Source organism: Limanda limanda, chromosome 15, assembly GCF_963576545.1.
Source record: "Limanda limanda chromosome 15, fLimLim1.1, whole genome shotgun sequence".
In the NCBI taxonomy this organism is placed as follows: Eukaryota; Metazoa; Chordata; class Actinopteri; order Pleuronectiformes; family Pleuronectidae; genus Limanda; species Limanda limanda.
Window position 1 is genome coordinate 26712589 of NC_083650.1, and position 20391 is coordinate 26732979.

General features: G+C 47.3%; 1 protein-coding gene across 1 annotated transcript in view; it reads left to right on the forward strand.

The window, feature by feature from the left end:
- The first annotated feature begins 124 nt into the window (after positions 1–124).
- Positions 125–20391, forward strand: part of ubr2 (ubiquitin protein ligase E3 component n-recognin 2) — a 27226-nt gene continuing 6959 nt past the window's right edge. The window contains exons 1-38 of the mRNA XM_061087590.1: positions 125–220; positions 2550–2821; positions 3028–3106; positions 3494–3601; positions 3691–3821; positions 4029–4167; positions 5424–5486; positions 5852–5972; positions 6055–6162; positions 6282–6370; positions 6460–6558; positions 6668–6831; positions 7310–7409; positions 7530–7658; positions 7848–8031; positions 8119–8180; positions 8264–8374; positions 8802–8867; positions 9303–9419; positions 9536–9599; positions 12082–12206; positions 12293–12345; positions 13294–13396; positions 13478–13526; positions 13658–13812; positions 13898–13997; positions 14093–14202; positions 15239–15322; positions 15392–15573; positions 16330–16529; positions 16605–16698; positions 16835–16996; positions 19158–19246; positions 19326–19362; positions 19698–19846; positions 19921–19976; positions 20069–20165; positions 20257–20324. Coding sequence (XP_060943573.1) covers positions 143–220; positions 2550–2821; positions 3028–3106; positions 3494–3601; positions 3691–3821; positions 4029–4167; positions 5424–5486; positions 5852–5972; positions 6055–6162; positions 6282–6370; positions 6460–6558; positions 6668–6831; positions 7310–7409; positions 7530–7658; positions 7848–8031; positions 8119–8180; positions 8264–8374; positions 8802–8867; positions 9303–9419; positions 9536–9599; positions 12082–12206; positions 12293–12345; positions 13294–13396; positions 13478–13526; positions 13658–13812; positions 13898–13997; positions 14093–14202; positions 15239–15322; positions 15392–15573; positions 16330–16529; positions 16605–16698; positions 16835–16996; positions 19158–19246; positions 19326–19362; positions 19698–19846; positions 19921–19976; positions 20069–20165; positions 20257–20324 — 4197 coding nt within the window. The 5' untranslated portion in view covers positions 125–142. The remainder of the gene's footprint in view (positions 221–2549; positions 2822–3027; positions 3107–3493; positions 3602–3690; positions 3822–4028; positions 4168–5423; positions 5487–5851; positions 5973–6054; positions 6163–6281; positions 6371–6459; positions 6559–6667; positions 6832–7309; positions 7410–7529; positions 7659–7847; positions 8032–8118; positions 8181–8263; positions 8375–8801; positions 8868–9302; positions 9420–9535; positions 9600–12081; positions 12207–12292; positions 12346–13293; positions 13397–13477; positions 13527–13657; positions 13813–13897; positions 13998–14092; positions 14203–15238; positions 15323–15391; positions 15574–16329; positions 16530–16604; positions 16699–16834; positions 16997–19157; positions 19247–19325; positions 19363–19697; positions 19847–19920; positions 19977–20068; positions 20166–20256; positions 20325–20391) is intronic.

Below are 20391 nucleotides of genomic sequence, written 5' to 3' on the forward strand. Positions count from 1 at the left end.
TGGTATTATTCAGAGTATGATAACATTATATTTATGATTAACATTTTACACTCGGGGAGAAATTAAATTGCCAAAGGCCCCGCCCCTCAGCTGTTGACAGCTTCCTGTTCCGGTGGCCGCTCTGTAAGCTGGAGGAGTAAAGATGGCGGCTGCTCCGACGGACAGAGAATCACCGACGGACCCGGAGTTCGTTCATTTCTCCGCCAAAGACACGTCATCGGTAAGAAGCTGCTCGCGCTGTCGGTGCTGCTGACATCACGTGTGTCCGGTCGGCTGCTCAGCGCGAGACTTAAAGGTCACCGCTCTACGCCGAGCTAATGCTAATGCTAATGCTAGCTGCAGGGAGGGATGTGTTCACCATCTGGATGCTACAGCTTCATAAACACTCACCGGTTACTCACCAGTCACTCACTGGTCACTGCTGAGTTACTCACCAGTCACTCACTGGTCACTGCTGAGTTACTCACCGGTTACTCACCAGTCACTGACCGGTTACTCACCAGTCACTCACTGGTTACTCACCGGTTACCGGTTACTCACCAGTCACTGCTGAGTTACTCACCAGTGACTGCTGAGTTACTCACCAGTCACTGCTGAGTTACTCACCGGTTACTCACTGGTCACTGACCGGTTACTCACCGGTTACCGGTTACTCACCAGTCACTGCTGAGTTACTCACCAGTCACTGCTGAGTTACTCACCAGTGACTGCTGAGTTACTCACCAGTCACTGCTGAGTTACTCACCAGTCACTCACTGGTCACTGACCGGTTACTCACCAGTCACTCACTGGTTACTCACTGGTCACTCACTGGTCACTGCTGAGTTACTCACCAGACACTCACTGGTTACTCACCAGTCACTCACTGGTCACTGCTGAGTTACTCACCAGTCACTCACTGGTTACTCACTGGTCAATGCTCGGTTACTCACCAGTCACTCACTGGTCACTGACCGGTTACTCACCAGTCACTCACTGGTTACTCACTGGTCACTCACTGGTCACTGCTGAGTTACTCACCAGTTACTCACTGGTCACTGCTGAGTTACTCACCGGTTACTCACCGGTCAATGCTCGGTTACTCACCAGTCACTCACTGGTCACTGACCGGTTACTCACCAGTCACTGACCGGTTACTCACCGGTTACTCACTGGTCAATGCTGAGTTACTCACCGGTTACTCACTGGTTACTCACCGGTTACTCACCAGTCACTCACTGGTCAATGCTGAGTTACTCACCAGTCACTCACTGGTCACTGACCGGTTACTCACCAGTCACTCACTGGTTACTCACCAGTCACTCACTGGTCACTGCTGAGTTACTCACCAGTCACTCACCGGTCACTGCCCGGTTACTCACCAGTCACTCACCAGTCACTCACTGGTTACTCACTGGTTACTCACCGGTTACTCACCAGTTACTCACCGGTCACTGCTCAGTTACTCACCAGTCACTCACTGGTTGGTTACTCACCAGTCACTCACCGGTTACTCACCAGTCACTGCTGAGTTACTCACTAGTCACTCACTGGTTACTCACCGGTTACTCACCAGTCACTCACTGGTTACTCACCAGTCACTGCTAAGTTACTCACCAGTCACTCACCGGTCACTGCCCGGTTACTCACCAGTCACTCACTGGTTACTCACCGGTTACTCACCAGTTACTCACCAGTCACTGCTCAGTTACTCACCAGTCACTCACTGGTCACTGACCGGTTACTCACTAGTCACTCATCGGTTACTCACCAGTCACTGCTGAGTTACTCACTAGTCACTCACTGGTTACTCACCGGTTACTCACCAGTCACTCACTGGTTACTCACCAGTCACTGCTGAGTTACTCACCAGTCACTCACTGGTTACTCACCAGTCACTCACTGGTCACTGCTGAGTTACTCACCAGTCACTGCTGAGTTACTCACCAGTCACTCACCGGTTACTCACCAGTCACTCACTGGTCACTGCTGAGTTACTCACCGGTCACTGCCCGGTTACTCACCAGTCACTCACTGGTTACTCACCGGTTACTCACCGGTTACTCACCAGTCACTGCTCGGTTACTCACTAGTCACTCACTGGTTACTCACCGATTACCGGTTACTCACCAGTCACTGCCGAGTTACTCACCAGTCACTCACTGGTCACTGCTCGGTTACTCACCAGTCACCAGTTTGTCTCTTAGGGCTTCAACAAGTTGAGACCATGTCAGATGTCAAGTGTACTATATATCAAGCAGTCCTGCTGCAATCGTAGTTACTCACTAGTAAGCCCTATGAGACAAATTGTGATTTGTGAATATGGGCTATACAAATAAAATTTGATTGATTGATGATAGGGGGTGTTCACCATTAACTCACTGGTTATCCACCGGTCACCCACCGGTCACTAACTGGTCCAAAGATGGTGATAGTACTGACAGAATCCAGTTGGACAGTCAGAGTCAGAGACTCATCGTCACGACACCAGGAAGTTAACTAGTAATTATTCACATTGACTAACGTTTATTATATATTATTTACATGTATCGTCCCCTCTCTCTCCTCAGCGCTGGCTGGCGGTGTCCGACCTGCAGACGGAGGTGTACTGTCACCTGGCCATGTATGTTCCCAGAATCCTCTGCCGTGGTGCGAGCGGGGGCAGCAGCCGGGAGGAGCAGAGGGAGGAGCTTGCCTGTCAGCTCCTCCTCCTGGCTCCCCTGGAGTGGTTCATGTTGGGGGAGGAGCCTGCAGCCGGCCTCGCACGGCTGCAGGAGAGCAACCGGCCGTCACCGCTGTGTGGTCACGTGTTCAAGGTGGGAGAGCCCACCTACTCCTGCAGGTAAAGCCCACTCTGTCGTTGTTGGATTGGTTTCTTCCTTGTGAAAATGAAAAGCTCAATAAACACATTGTTTAAAAAGCCAATCACAAGGCTACAGTCTCAGAGCAGTTTTCTGTTCTGAAGCCAGAGACGCTCTTACATCACAGTTCACACCCACTGTTCAGGTGATAACCAAAATGTGTGTGTGTGTGTGTGTGTGTGTTTAGGGAGTGTGCAGCTGATCCAACGTGTGTTCTGTGCATGCAGTGTTTCCTGGGAAGTGTTCACAAAGAGCATCGATACAGAGTGAGTACACACACACACACACACACACACACAGGACAGGAAGTCCACTGTCTTCTGCAGGTGACGCTACCACATGACACACACACACACACACACTCTGTACCAATACACACTGTATAAGTACACAAACACACTGTGTTCTAGAGATGAAGTGGTATGAAATCACGTTTTAGTGAACAACATTTCACGATTATCAGTATTATCGTGGTTTTAGACCACCTGACCTCTGGAGGATCTGTGGAGAGTCGGATCCAGATTTCCTCCACAGTTATTTTTTAACATGATGCAGCAGATTCTCAGACTCGTTCACAACAACAACAACAACTCGTCTGCACGATTCAGATGGAGCAGCAGACAGGAAGTGATGTGTTGGTTCTGTGTGTGTAGATGACAACATCAGGAGGTGGGGGTTTCTGTGACTGTGGAGATGATGAAGCCTGGAAGACGAGTCCTTATTGTAACAAACACACACCGACAGAGAGACACACTGAGGAGGTGAAACAGCTGTCTGTACCTGTCTGTCTGTCTCTACCTGCCAGGACCTGTCTGTGTGCCATCTCTCAATGTTCTGTTTGTCCTCTCAGGATCCTGTAGCTCAGCTTCCTGTAGACATGGTTGCCCGTGGTTACAGCATCTTCTCCATCATCCTGAAGTACGCTGTTGACCTCCTGACGTGGGAACGGGAGGAGGAGCTCCCTGCAGGACTGGAGCCGCCGTACGCACACACACCTGAACACACACACAATCTACAATACATCATTACACATTATTTGAAATAAACTTAACTTTATCTGATTTGTTTATGTACAGATACGGTCTCTGTATGTGTGTACTGTGTGCATATTTTGTTTATCATGTATTTGTACTCTTTATGTACTGTTTGTGTGCTTGTACTTCATGTGTCTTTGTACTGTGTGTACAGGGAGCGGTCGGACTCGTACCTCTGCATGTTGTTCAATGATGAAGTCCACACGTATGAACAGGTGATCTACACGCTACAGAAAGCTGTCAACTGCAGCCAGAAAGAAGCTGTGAGCTTCGCCACCACTGTGGACCGAGACGTGAGTACTGCTTGTCTTCATCATCTTCATCATCGTCATCTTCCCCATTTTTATTATCTTCATCAGTGATAAATAGGGCTGCACGATATATCGAAAATCTATCGTCGTTGTGATATCAACGTGTGCGAAATACGTTATGCAGACGGCAAAAACGTTGCTAAATGTTGTATTTAAATTACTGACAATCCAAACATGTATGAAAACACTCTAGTTGTTTGTGTTGAGTCGGAGAGGGGGAGGACGAGCGGAGGAGCGGAGGAGAAGAGGAGGCGTTGTGGTTTTAAAAGTCTCTTTATTGAACCAGAGAGAAAACATCTTTTGCCACATCATCCCTCAAACAAAATAAATAAAAGTTAAGGGTAAAAACAAAACATCAAAGTCAAAAGGGTCTCTCATTAGAAATGAATAATCAGTTCTCCATCTTCACCCAGAGAACATAACACGCCCCCGACAGCCCACATGTGAAAGTCTGCAGCTTCATCACAGGTCAGCTCACTGGACTCCGGGGCGTGCTCAGCGCTCCCACCATCACGATGACCACGATATCTCAAGAGATCCAGATGTGTGAGGGCACTGCTCGGGCACCCCCGGCCAGGTTGTGTGGCGGAACGACTTCATTTCCGTGGACGTAAACAGATCAGAACAGAGCAGTAAAGGAAGGGAACCCCGTGTGAGGATCCATGATCATATTACTTCCTGCTCTTTCTCACAGTTTTGCCTTTTGTTGATTTTCTCTAAGTTGTTCACCAACCAGTCTTCAGTATGCCAACGGAATTAATTAATTTGTCAGTGTCCCTGAAGAAATCAGTTTAACAAACTAATTGAACGTTTCATTTAAAAATTGAGCAGACTAAAGAGCAGATGCCTTAGTTCGTATTAGAAATTTCACCGATAGAAGCTGTATCTTTCAGGACTAGAGCCGAGCTTCATTCACCCAACGGTTAATGGTTTGGTTTTGTACAGCTTGCTTCAAATCTTGATGACACAAAGCTCTTTACAGTTTTACATTCACACATTCACACACACAGTCATCATGCAATTCAGGGTCTTGCCCAAGGACACTTCAGCATGCAGATGGGTCAGACTGGGGATCGAACTGCCGACCTTCAGGTTGGAGGACGACCGCTCTACCCCTCAGCCACAGCCGACCCCAAAAATGTTTAATTGATTTGATTTCTTTATTTTGACACACGATACATGTAAAAGTTCTACAAACTAAGTGTGTGTGTTAATGTGTGTGTTGTCTGTGTGTACAGGGCAGGAAGTCGGTTCGTTATGGGGACCTTCAGTTCTGTGAACAGGCCAAGTCTGTTATTGTGGTGAGTAACGATCCATATTGATCATAACTGTGTTAGAGTCGGGCGAGTGGATGAATGTATTGTCTGTGATTGAATGAGTCCATTTTTTGGGGGGCTGATGTGTAATTCTATCTTGTTCATATAATGATCTGATCAATGAACGTATCTAATTATATAAAATATAAATTCACTCATTCAGCCTCTCCAGACTTGGCTGCTCTCTGTATCTCAAGCGCACACACACACACACACACACACACACACACACACACACACACACACACACACACACACACACACACACACACACACACACACACACACACACACACACACACACACACACACACACACACATTGATCCGCTGTGTATCCATCCCTCTCAGAGGAACACCAGCCGTCAGTCCAAGCCTCTCCGGGTTCAAGTGATGCACTCGTCTGTTGTCGCTCATCAGTGTTTCGCTCTGAAGGCTCTAGGCTGGTTGGGACAGATCATTCAGTACTCTGGTATGTCTGCACTTCGTTACCATGGTTCCTCTGAGTATGTGTCACCTGGGCTGCTTGTGATGAGTGTGCTCATGTGTGTCAGACGGGCTGAGGAGGATTCTGTGTCAAGTTGGTCTGCAGAACAGTCCAGAAGGAGAGAACTCGTCACTGGTGGACAGACTGATGCTCAACGACTCAAAGATGTGGAAAGGTAATACACAAATCCACACATCCACTGACGGTCCTCAGGTGGAGAACATATGGATGTGTGATCAGATTCATCTGAAGGTTAAAGATTTGATTTTTGAGTGAGACAACATCTGTCTGTAGGAGCGAGGAACATCTACCACCAGCTGCTGATGAACTCTCTCCTCATGGATCTAAAGTACAAGAAGATGTTTGCCATTCAGTTCTCCAAGGTAACACAGCTGATCAGTGCAGCGCTGATCAGTGCACAGCTGATCAGTGCACAGCTGCTCTGACCCTCACTTGACCTCTGACCCTGTAGAACTACAGACGGCTGCAGACAGATTTCATGGAGGACGATCATGAGCGAGTTGTGTCGGTGACGTCACTGTCAGTCCAGCTGTTCACCGTCCCCACAATGGTGGGTACATCAGAGCGCCCCCTGCTGGTACCTCCACCAGTACAGTTATTATTATTATGATGTAGACTCATCTGAGCGCCCCCTGTGTGTGTGTGTGTGTGTGCTGCAGGCTCGGATGTTGATGATGGAGCAGAACTTGATGACGACCATCGTCAGGACATTTGTGGATCACCTGCGTCACAGAGATCTCCAGGGTCGTTTCCAGTTCGACCGTTACACAGCTCAGCAGGCGTTCAAGTTCGGACGAGTCCAGAGCCTCATAGGAGACCTCAAGTAAGAACCAGGTGCATAACCAGCTATTCACTGGTTGTACACTCATTCACACACACACACACACACACACGTGATCAGACACATGTGTAAACTCTGGATAAAAACACCAGAATCAGTAGTGAGTGTATGTAGCTGGAGGAGATGGTTCAGTGATGAATGATAGAAAAACAGAGAAGAGCAGCAAATTACTGACAGAGACGCTCACAACTGTACAAACTATTTTACGTGTCGCATGAAAAGACACAAAAAGATCAGTGTGATGTCATAACCTGATCACTGTAACCAAATGACTTAATGACTTAAACAGCACTTGAATAGGAACGATTCTGACCCAAGTTTAATGATTCATATAAACAGTTGATCACTATATCCAGTTTTCTGTCTCATGTCAATTTTTTTTTTTTTATTTTGTCATTATGTATCTGTGTTGTTTATCTATGTGTGTGTCTGTGCTGTGTGTCTCTGTGTGTGTTCTCAGGTACGTGTTGATCACGCCTCCCTCTGATTGGTCCCCTCAGCTCCGACCGAAGTTTCTCGAAGGCTTCGATTCGTTTCTGGATCTGCTCAAGTGTATGCAGGTGAGAGTGAGACAGGCACAGCCACCTGTCTCTCCCTCTCTCTCTCTCTCTCTCTCTCTCTCTCTCTCTCTCTGACCTCTGACCTCTGATCTCTGAACTCTGAACCTGTCTGTCTCTCAGGGTATGGACCCGGTGGTGAGACAGGTCGGTCAACATATTGAGATGGAGCCTGAGTGGGAGGCAGCGTTTACACTTCAGATGAAACTGACTCACGTCATCACAATGATACAAGAGTGGTGCTGCAGTGATGTACGTCTACACAACAACACATGCAACAACACAACATATACAGCATAACAATACAAACATTAGCATATTCAACACATACAAAAATGTATATAACATTAAAACAACACAATGAAACTAAGTCAATTGTGAATGATGCTGTTTTTAGAACAAGATGAATGTAAAACGTTTGTGTGTGTGTTTGTGTGTCAGGAGCACGTGCTGGTCGAGGCGTACAGGAAGTGTGTGAGCGCTCTCAGTCAGTGTCACAACAGTCTTCCTGACGGTGAACAGCCAATCAGCTTAAGTCTTTGTGGACACAGTCTGGAGACGTTCAGGTACCAGGTGTCTCAAGACAAGGTGTCCATACACCTGCCTGTGTGCAGGCTGCTGGCAGGTACACACACACACACACACACACACAGATGCAGACACACAGGCGTAGTGTGATGTCATCAGTGACCTCTGACCTCTGACCCCTCAGGTCTCCATGTTCTCCTCAGTAGAACAGAAGTCGCCTCTCGTGTCCCTGAACAGCTCCCATTGGTGAGTAACACACCATGAAACCCACTGGACTTTAGATTATTATTGTTATTTATGTGTGTGTGTGTGTGTGTGTGTGTCCTCAGGGTGAACTCAGCCCCCCCCTCCTTATTGAACTCCCCCTCCGCTGCCTAGTGCTCTGTGCCCAGGTGCATGCTGGGATGTGGAGGAGGAATGGCTTCTCCCTGATCAACCAGGTGAGTCCACACCTGAACCACACAGCTGTTTGTGATTGGTCACATGGTGTGAACACGCCTTCTCTGAACTCATGGAGGTTAAGGTCATGAGTCACTGCAGCAACAACTGTGGCTGATGGGTCGAGTGGTTGTCCTCCGACCAGAAGGTTGCTGGTTCCATCCTCAGTCTTCCCGACCTCCACAGGAAGCTGAACCCCTACATGGCCCCTCATAGAGGTTGATTGCATGCTTTGGGTTGGGGTGACTGGAACTGACCTGCAGGTGTCACTGTTTCTTTATCTTTGCTGAACAACTCATGAACAACAGTCTGCTGCACGTTACCATGACAACACCAAGTTAGACTGAAGCTCTCAATCAAAACCCTTCCTGCATTCATGGGTCTCACACACTGTTACCATGACAACATCAATGTGTGTTTGTTTTTCAGATTTATTATTATCACAACGTCAAGTGTAGAGTGGAGATGTTCGACAAGGACATCATCATGCTGCAGGTACAGACACACACAACCGACAACAACTCAAAAGACTGACAACAACATTTCCTTTGTCATTGCTGCTCCTTCATCTCCATCAGACATGATGTAGAAACACTTCAAGCATGAAGTTAATAACTGGTTCTTCTCATGTAGTGAATCCTGTTGTTGTGTTGATGTGTTGCTGTGTTCAGTTCCATCAGCATGTGTGTGTCCTGGGAGAGGATCCTCACATGGGACTGAGCTTTACTCACTGATCACTAAGTTTGTATTTGACGCTAGTTGAGTTAAGAACAGAGGAGGTCGATCCTTGGTAACATCTGTGAGACAAACTGGAAAATTAGACAATTAAAATTTGATTGATTGATTGCTTTAACTGGCCACTGCTGACAACCATTGACAATTTCTGAAAACTTCTGACATCACTGATAGTGTTTTTATTTGTTTCCCCAGACGGGGGCGTCGATGATGGATCCAAACCACTTCCTGATGATCGTTCTCAGTCGATTTGAACTGTTTCACATCTTCAGCTCCACAGACGTCAGGCAGAGATACAGAGAGGCCAACAAGGTCAGTACTGACACTACTGAAACCAGCAGACATCCGGTAGTAGTGTCTGTAGTTGTCTGTAGGAACCTGGGTGAGTAAAGTCAGTCGAGTGTCAATGAGCTTTGTCTATTTCACAGGACGTGGTCCAGCAGAACAACACTCTGATTGAGGAGATGCTTCATCTCATCATCATGGTCGTCGGTGAGTCGTCTGTTCAGGTGTGTGACTGACTGTGGTACAGGTGATGTTCAGGTGTGTGACTGACTGTGGTACAGGTGATGTTCAGGTGTGTGACTGACTGTGGTACAGGTGATGTTCAGGTGTGTCTCTGACTGTGGTACAGGTGATGTTCAGGTGTGTCTCTGACTGTGGTACAGGTGATGTTCAGGTGTGTGACTGACTGTGGTACAGGTGATGTTCAGGTGTGTGACTGACTGTGGTACAGGTGATGTTCAGGTGTGTGACTGACTGTGATACAGGTGATGTTCAGGTGTGTGACTGACTGTGGTACAGGTGATGTTCAGGTGTGTGACTGACTGTGGTACAGGTGATGTTCAGGTGTGTGACTGACTGTGGTACAGGTGATGTTCAGGTGTGTCTCTGACTGTGGTACAGGTGATGTTCAGGTGTGTGACTGACTGTGGTACAGGTGATGTTCAGGTGTGTGACTGACTGTGGTACAGGTGATGTTCAGGTGTGTGACTGACTGTGGTTCAGGTGATGTTCAGGTGTGTGACTGACTGTGGTACAGGTGATGTTCAGGTGTGTCTCTGACTGTGGTACAGGTGATGTTCAGGTGTGTGACTGACTGTGGTTCAGGTGATGTTCAGGTGTGTGACTGACTGTGGTACAGGTGATGTTCAGGTGTGTGACTGACTGTGGTACAGGTGATGTTCAGGTGTGTCTGACTGTGGTACAGGTGATGTTCAGGTGTGTCTCTGACTGTGGTACAGGTGATGTTCAGGTGTGTCTCTGACTGTGGTACAGGTGATGTTCAGGTGTGTCTCTGACTGTGGTACAGGTGATGTTCAGGTGTGTGACTGACTGTGGTACAGGTGATGTTCAGGTGTGTGACTGACTGTGGTACAGGTGATGTTCAGGTGTGTGACTGACTGTGGTACAGGTGATGTTCAGGTGTGTCTCTGACTGTGGTACAGGTGATGTTCAGGTGTGTGACTGACTGTGGTACAGGTGATGTTCAGGTGTGTCTCTGACTGTGGTACAGGTGATGTTCAGGTGTGTGACTGACTGTGGTACAGGTGATGTTCAGGTGTGTCTCTGACTGTGGTACAGGTGATGTTCAGGTGTGTCTCTGACTGTGGTACAGGTGATGTTCAGGTGTGTGACTGACTGTGGTACAGGTGATGTTCAGGTGTGTGACTGACTGTGGTACAGGTGATGTTCAGGTGTGTGACTGACTGTGGTACAGGTGATGTTCAGGTGTGTCTGACTGTGGTACAGGTGATGTTCAGGTGTGTCTCTGACTGTGGTACAGGTGATGTTCAGGTGTGTCTCTGACTGTGGTACAGGTGATGTTCAGGTGTGTGACTGACTGTGGTACAGGTGATGTTCAGGTGTGTCTCTGACTGTGGTACAGGTGATGTTCAGGTGTGTGACTGACTGTGGTACAGGTGATGTTCAGGTGTATGACTGACTGTGGTACAGGTGATGTTCAGGTGTGTCTCTGACTGTGCTACAGGTGATGTTCAGGTGTGTCTCTGACTGTGGTACAGGTGATGTTCAGGTGTGTGACTGACTGTGGTACAGGTGATGTTCAGGTGTGTGACTGACTGTGGTACAGGTGATGTTCAGGTGTGTGACTGACTGTGGTACAGGTGATGTTCAGGTGTGTCTCTGACTGTGGTACAGGTGATGTTCAGGTGTGTCTCTGACTGTGGTACAGGTGATGTTCAGGTGTGTCTCTGACTGTGGTACAGGTGATGTTCAGGTGTGTCTCTGACTGTGGTACAGGTTATGTTCAGGTGTGTGACTGACTGTGGTTCAGGTGATGTTCAGGTGTGTGACTGACTGTGGTACAGGTGATGTTCAGGTGTGTGACTGACTGTGGTACAGGTGATGTTCAGGTGTGTCTCTGACTGTGGTACAGGTGATGTTCAGGTGTGTCTCTGACTGTGGTACAGGTGATGTTCAGGTGTGTCTCTGACTGTGGTACAGGTGATGTTCAGGTGTGTCTCTGACTGTGGTACAGGTGATGTTCAGGTGTGTGACTGACTGTGGTACAGGTGATGTTCAGGTGTGTGACTGACTGTGGTACAGGTGATGTTCAGGTGTGTGACTGACTGTGGTACAGGTGATGTTCAGGTGTGTCTGACTGTGGTACAGGTGATGTTCAGGTGTGTGACTGACTGTGGTACAGGTGATGTTCAGGTGTGTGACTGACTGTGGTACAGGTGATGTTCAGGTGTGTGACTGACTGTGGTACAGGTGATGTTCAGGTGTGTGACTGACTGTGGTACAGGTGATGTTCAGGTGTGTCTCTGACTGTGGTACAGGTGATGTTCAGGTGTATGACTGACTGTGGTACAGGTGATGTTCAGGTGTGTGACTGACTGTGGTACAGGTGATGTTCAGGTGTATGACTGACTGTGGTACAGGTGATGTTCAGGTGTGTCTCTGACTGTGGTACAGGTGATGTTCAGGTGTGTCTCTGACTGTGCTACAGGTGAGCGCTACGTGGAAGGTGTGGGACAAGTGGAGCCCCTCGATGAGGTCAGAAGAGAAATCATCCACCAGCTGTCGATCAGACCGATGTCTCACAGTGAGCTGGTGAAGGCTCTACCTGAGAACGTGAGACACCTGTCTACCTGTCTGTCTACTTGTCTGTGCCTGTCTACCTGTCTGTCTGTACCAGTCTGTATCTCTCTGTGTTACAGGGTAATAAGGAGACAGGCCTGGAGAGAGTCATCGACAGCGTCGCTTCTTTCAAGTTAGTTATTTCCCCAGTGTGTGTTGTGTGTCTGTACTGACAGTGTGTGTCTGTTAGAGGTGTTGAATTTCTTAAATGCATTTGGTCGCAGACGTCAACAACTCTGCATCAATACAGAGACTTAAAAATAATCAATTGGTGTTTTCCGTTACGTTCATTGTTTAAGCTTTGTCCGGCCGCTGAATATTATATCCAGCGCTGCTTCAGGATCAGCACAGACGCTCGTTAAAGATCCAGTCTGTGTCAGAGTCGGTTTCCTCCTCTGACCTGCGCTCAATTTACACTTAACAATAAACATTAACAATAAACACCATCACTAATCACAAGTTATCAGGACTAACGTTTACTTTGTTTGTTTGAGTCGCTCTAGAGTTTATGAGACACATGTTTAAACCTGCTACACAACACCAGACGTAACGTGCACAGTCAGCACATCAGGTTTTAACTACATTGTTGCAGAAGAAGTGACTTCCTGTTTATCTAGGAACATAAACATGAACTCATCAAGTTTTTATAAAGATCAGTTCTAAGTGTGATGATTAGAAAACATCAGAGGAGCAGAGTCAGTGACCAGCGGAGTAATGAGGGGGGGGGGGCTATAATCCGAGTCCTTAAGGCGCAGCACACACGTCTAAACTGAATGAATGAAATCAGTGTGGACAGAACTGACCACTGTCATAGACTCACTGTTGTAGTCTGATGCCACATGTTATACCAGTCACAGTTTATAATACTCTTTAAAAATAGAAAGGGAGTTCGTGTCTCACTGATTTTATTAACTGATGAAAAAACAGCCACGTGCAGTAACATAGAAAACTGTGATGCGATACATTGACATACATCGAGATTCCTCATTGTGCATTGAGTCGTCAGGCTATTGAAAGTGCACACCTGGTGTGTGTATTGTGTGTCTATACTGACAGTGTGTGTCTGTACTGCCCTCTACAGGAAACCAGGAGTAACCGGCCGTGGTTTGTATGAACTTTGTCCCGAGTGGAACAAAAACTTCAACCTTTACTTTCATCACTACAGCAGAGCTGATCAGTCCAAGGTACACAACTGATCACTGTATTGATCTACGAGTCATTGATCTGTGCGTTGCCGTGGTAACCATGTGTGATGTGTGTTCCAGGCTGAGGAGGCTCAGAGGAAACTGAGGAGACAGAATGGAGAGGACACAGGTAAACACACCTGATGTCACTGATCCATTGTGACATCATCACGTCAACTAATGAAGAATGTGAATTATCAATCATCAACGTGTCTCATATATACTACACTGTGTGTGTGTGTGTGTGTGTGTGTTGTGCAGCCCTGCCTCCCCCTCCCCCCCCCCCTCTCTGTCCTCTCTTTGCGAGTCTCGTTAACGTCCTGCAGTGTGACGTCTTGTTGGCTGTAGAGGGCGCTGTGCTGCAGTGGGCTGTGGAGCCAAGTGGGGGGAGCTGGACCGAGTCAATGCTACAGAGGGTAAGATAAAGAGAGTGTGGGGGTGTGTGGGGGGGTGCATGATGCTTAGATTACTGTATTAACTAAATAATGCGTGTGTGTACAGGTGCTCCACCTGGTGGCCATGGCTCTACTGGAGGAGCAGCAGCAGCTAGAAAACAAAGGAGATGATGATGTCACCTTCAACTACACCTGCAAGATCTCACGTCAGTACACAACTACACAACAATCCAACAACACACATTACACAATTGAATGCCAAAGTTACACACACTACTTCTATGTGTGTCTGTGTGTGTAGGTCCAGGTGAAGCTCCTAGTCCGACAGGAAGTGTCCTGGCCTTGTTGGAGACTCTTCAGAACGCGCCTCACCTTGAGGTTCACAAAGACATCATCACCTGGATCCTCAAGGTAAACATCTTCCTAAATGTTCAGTTCAATGAGATCAGGTTATGATCTCACCAGACTGATCAATAACCTGATCACCAGACTGATCAATAACCTGATCCCCAGACTGATCAATAACCTGATCCCCAGACTGATCAATAACCTGATCACCAGACTGATCAATAACCTGATCACCAGACTGATCAATAACCTGATCACCAGACTGATCAATAAGTGGAAGTGATGGAAGCACTGACCCTGATGGAGGAGAACGTGATAGAAGGACGAGGAGGAAACAAGTGTCTAGTGCCTGTGATGGTTTCCTGTCTCATGAAGATGACTCAACATATCGATTCTATAGATCTGTGATCTTTGTGTAGAACTGAGTCCAGTATTACAGTATCACAGTATCACAGTATCACAGTATTACAGTATTACAGTATCACAGTATTACAGTATCACAGTATTACAGTATTACAGTATCACACAGATCGACCCGACAATACCATCCCTGTACAAACACTAGTCGTCAACACACCACTCTGGTTTATTAGCTGACAGGTCTGTGTGTGATTAACACTGTAAAATATTCACCTATGTAGAGAATTTAATATTCATTAGGTGATTTGCATTGACCATTTATGGTTGAATGGTGGCGTGTAGAGGGCGGGGCATGATGCAGACGCACAGTTTTATAAATCTGAGTCTTTTTCTGCTTCTATGCACACGTACACTTTTAATTTTAGTTGTTTCATTTATTTTATAAATGAGGCCCAAGGTCCAGAGTCCAAATATACAAAAAAGGGCGTCGGCAAAAAAGGTTCAATTCACCTCACGTCTGCATCGCCACTTCGCTGTCTCCTAATGTTCGTTTGATGGCTTGAAGTTTGCATTCAAATGCGAACATTCTCACGTCAAGTTTGTTTTTATAGATCCCAATGTGTTGCGCGAGAAGTGCCGTCTGGAAATGGCGTCTGAAAGATGTGTACACAACGGATATAACTGAGCCCAAGGTCTCGGTCTGTAAGACATTCACGTGTTGTCCTGTTTCTGTGTCCAGACGGTGTCGAATATTAAAATGATGAGAGAACGAACAGCGTCCACATCCACAGTCAGCACATGTCGTGGACATGGAGCGGAGGAGGTAAAGTACCAGAACACCTGAATTACACTGAGCTGCAGCAGCAGGTGAACACACCTGTCGTGTCCACAGACGCTGAGAGACAGAGACAAGGCAGAGAGGAAGAGGAAGGCAGAGATGGCTCGTCTGCGCAGAGAGAAGATCATGGCTCAGATGTCCGAGATGCAGAAACACTTCATCAACGAGAACAAAGAACTTTTCCAACAAAGTCTGGAGGAGCTGGAAGCGTCTGCTGCCAGTGCTGCGGACAGCAGGTAGACCCGGACCTGTGTACACCTGTATGATCCTGTATACACTTTGAAATCGCTGTGTAAAGCAACACTGAAAAGGACAATGAACTCCTTCAGAAAATATTGTGGACAGGTATGTAGCAGGAAAAGCACATGCAGGTGAGAGAAGAGGAATCACACACACTGTCCTGTACTTCATCAGGTAAACATGAGACAAGCGTGAAGTGGCCAATGGGAGAGAAGAAGCAGACACACAGTCTGCTTCTTCTCTCTGATTGGCCACTTTCATGCAGGTGCAGCCTGTGTGTTTCTCTCACTGTCCACACGACAAAAACGTTACAGGAGAGTGTGTGCGATTCCTCTTCTCTCAAATATCTGTGTACATATTGTGTTGTATACATTGTTGTATACACTTGTATACATCTGTATATACCTGTTCACATTTCTTTATACCTGTTTATACCTTTATATAAATGTGTATGCCTGTGTATACACACGTACACATAGCATATGTATATACTATATATATTTGTATACATTAGGGCTGCACGATATATCGAAAATCTATCAAACACCATGGTGTTTCATGCGCATTCACACTTTGCAAGTCATCGTCATTGCAATATTCAACGAGGATATCGCATATCACAGGTTTTCTTAATATTGTGAAGCTCTAGTTTACATCTGTATATACACGTGTGAACATGTGTTGCTGTTTGAAGTTTTTCTGACGGGAGACAGAACATTCAAATGTCCCCCCTCTCCTCCAAGAACCCCCAGTTTGGAGCACACCTGTGTTTCTCAGGTGTGTGTTGGTCCCAGGAGAGTGGGTGGAGCCGAGCCCCGTCAGCTGGTCACCTGTATCCTGTGTCAGGAGGAGCAGGAGGTCAGAGGTCACGGCAGAGCCATGGTGCTCGCTGCATTCATCCAGAGGTCGACTGTTCTGTCCAAAAACCGCCGCCGCATCCTGCCCGACCCAGGTGAGCCTCACAGTGACATCATCAGGAGAGCAGCCAATCAGAGTTCATGGTTCACTGATTGACGGATGTTTCCAGAGCGACACGACCCCCTGTTCATGCACCCGGACCTGTCCCTGGGGATCCACACCGCCAGCTGTGGACACATCATGCACGCCACCTGCTGGCAGAGGTATGTCACTGGCACACCTGTCTCATCATACTCCAAAGTGCACATGGAAATAGATCAAACCAAAACAAATGGGAAGTCAATAACTATAAACTGATTATTGATCATTGATCCATGGTGTGTGTCTGTGTGTGTCCAGGTACTTCGAGGCCGTGCAGGTGAAGGAGCAGAGACGCCAGCAGCGGCTTCGAGGTCACACCAGCTACGACGTGGAGAACGGAGAGTTCCTGTGTCCTCTGTGTGAATGTCTGAGCAACACTGTGATCCCACTGCTGCCCCACACACACACAGCTCAACACAGGTACACACACAGGTACACACACAGCTCAACACAGGTACACACACAGCTCAACACAGGTACACGCACAGGTACACACACAGCTCAACACAGGTACACACACAGCTCAACACAGGTACACGCACAGCTCAACACAGGTACACACACAGCTCAACACAGGTACACACACAGCTCAACACAGGTACACACACACAGCTCAACACAGGTACACACACAGCTCAACACAGGTACACACACAGCTCAACACAGGTACACACACAGCTCAACACAGGTACACACACACAGCTCAACACAGGTACACACACAGCTCAACACAGGTACACACACAGCTCAACACAGGTACACACACAGCTCAACACAGGTACACACACAGCTCAACACAGGTACACACACAGCTCAACACAGGTACACACACAGCTCAACACAGGTACACACACAGCTCAACACAGGTACACACACACACACCTCAACACAGGAACACACACACCTCAACACAGGAACACACACACAGCTCAACACAGGTACACACACACCTCAACACAGGTACACACACAGCTCAACACAGGTACACACACACACCTGAGCACAGGTACACACACACCTCAACACAGGTACACACACACAGCTCAACACAGGTACACACACAGCTCAACACAGGTACACACACACAGCTCAACACAGGTACACACACAGCTCAACACAGGTAAACACACACAGCTCAACACAGGTACACACACACCTCAACACAGGTACACACACACACCTCAACACAGGTACACACACACACCTCAACACAGGTACACACACACACCTCAACTCAGGTACACACACACACCTGAACACAGATACACACACACACCTGAACACAGGTACACAAACACACCTGAACACAGGTACACAAACACACCTGAACACAGGTACACACACACACCTCAACACAGGTACACACACCTCAACACAGGTACACACACACACACCTCAACACAGGTACACACACACACCTCAACACAGGTACACACACACACCTGAACACAGGTACACAAACACACCTGAACACAGGTACACACACACACCTGAACACAGGTACACACACACACCCCTGACACAGGTACACACACACCTGAACACAGGTACACACACACACCTGAACACAGGTACACACACACACCTGAACACAGGTACACACACACACCTGAACACAGGTACACACACACACCTGAACACAGGTACACACACACACCTGAACACAGGTAAACACACACACCTGAACACAGGAACACACACACACCTGAACACAGGAACACACACACCCCTGACACAGGTACACACACACACCTGAACACAGGAACACACACACACCTGAACACAGGAACACACACACACCTGAACACAGGTACACACACACACCTGAACACAGGAACACACACACACCTGAACACAGGAACACACACACACCTGAACACAGGTACACACACACCTGAACACAGATACACACACACACACCTGAACACAGGTACACACACACACACACCTGAACACAGGTACACACACACACACACACCTGAACACAGATACACACACACACCTGAACACAGGTACACACACACACACACACCTGAACACAGATACACACACACACCTGAACACAGGTACACACACACACACACACCTGAACACAGGTACACAAACACACCTGAACACAGGTACACACACACACACACCTGAACACAGGTACACACACACACCTGAACACAGGTACACACACACACCTGAACACACACACACCTGAACATAGGTACACACACACACCTGAACACAGGTACACACACACCTGAACACAGGTACACACACACACCTGAACACACACACACCTGAACACAGGAACACACACACACCTGAACACAGGAACACACACACACCTGAACACACACACACCTGAACACAGGAACACACACACACCTGAACACAGGTACACACACACACCTGAACATAGGTACACACACACACCTGAACACAGGTACACACACACACCTGAACACAGGAACACACACACACCTGAACACACACACACCTGAACACAGGTACACACACACCTGATCATATTAACTTTCAGACGAGTCAGTTTATTTGTTATTATCTGATCTCTGTCTCTCTCTCTCTCCAGTGATAATCATCCCTCTCTGGAGGTGTGGCTTAACACAACCAACCAGCACATAGCAGTACTACACTCCGCCCACAGGAAGCAGTCTGAAGGTCAGTCTCCTGTCAATCATCTAAAAGGCGGAGTCACACTACTTGACTAAATCTGTGTGTGTGTGTGTGTGTGTTTCAGATGTAGCAGAGGGGGCGGAGTCTGTCACACTCTGTCAGTGAGTCATCAGTTGTTTAATCTTTGATCAATTCAACTTAATGATATTTATTGTGTTCAACTTTAAATGTTTGTCTTGTTCGAACCAAACGTCTCTGTCAGGATTACAGTTACACAGTAACTAAGTACTTTTACTAAAGTACTGTCTCAGCTTGAAGGAACACATATTTTCACTGATCTGGTTCTACTCATACAGGAACATGTATGAGAAACCTTTAGTTACTAGTTACTTTTGTTACTCATACTATAATTATGATGTCACTCTTTGATTACTGGTAGAAAAATACACACCTGGATGATGTCAGCAGGTGATGATGTCATCACTTTGTCCCTCAGGAACCGCTTCTCCAGCAGCGTCCGTGAGATGATCACCACCTTCAGCACGTCCACCTACAAAGTGGGACTGAAGCTGAACCCCAACGAGCAGGACCCCCGAGTCCCGGTGCTGAGCTGGTCCAGCTGCGCCTACACCATCCAGAGCATAGGTACACACACATACACACACTCACACACACACACCTGAGGGGTCAGAGTTCAGCTGACAGTGTTTTTTTTACAGAGCGCCTCCTGGTGGACGAAGAGAAGCCGTTATTTGGGAGTCTACCTTGCCGACAGGTAACACTCAGTTTGTTGAGAGCAGTTGGAGAGAGAGGATTGACACAGATAGTAATCTGATTACTGTGTGTGTGTGTGTGTGTGTGTGGCAGGACGACTGTCTGAGCGCCCTCACCAGGTTCAGTTCAGCCTGTTGGACGACAGCTCCACTGAAAACAGTTCAAACACACTTCATCAGACTGTTCACCGGTAACAACACACACTTCCTATCACAGAGGGGTTTACAATTGTATTAGTTTGTCAGTAGTGTGTAATTAGTGTGTGTCTGTGTGTGTTTCAGTTCTGGTTCCAGACTCTCAGGTAGAAAACTCTCCTTGTATCCTGGACATCGACATGTTTCACCTGCTGGTGAGTTTAACACTTTACACTTAATCCAGTTCAAAACCCATTTAAACCCATTTTAATCCATTGTAAT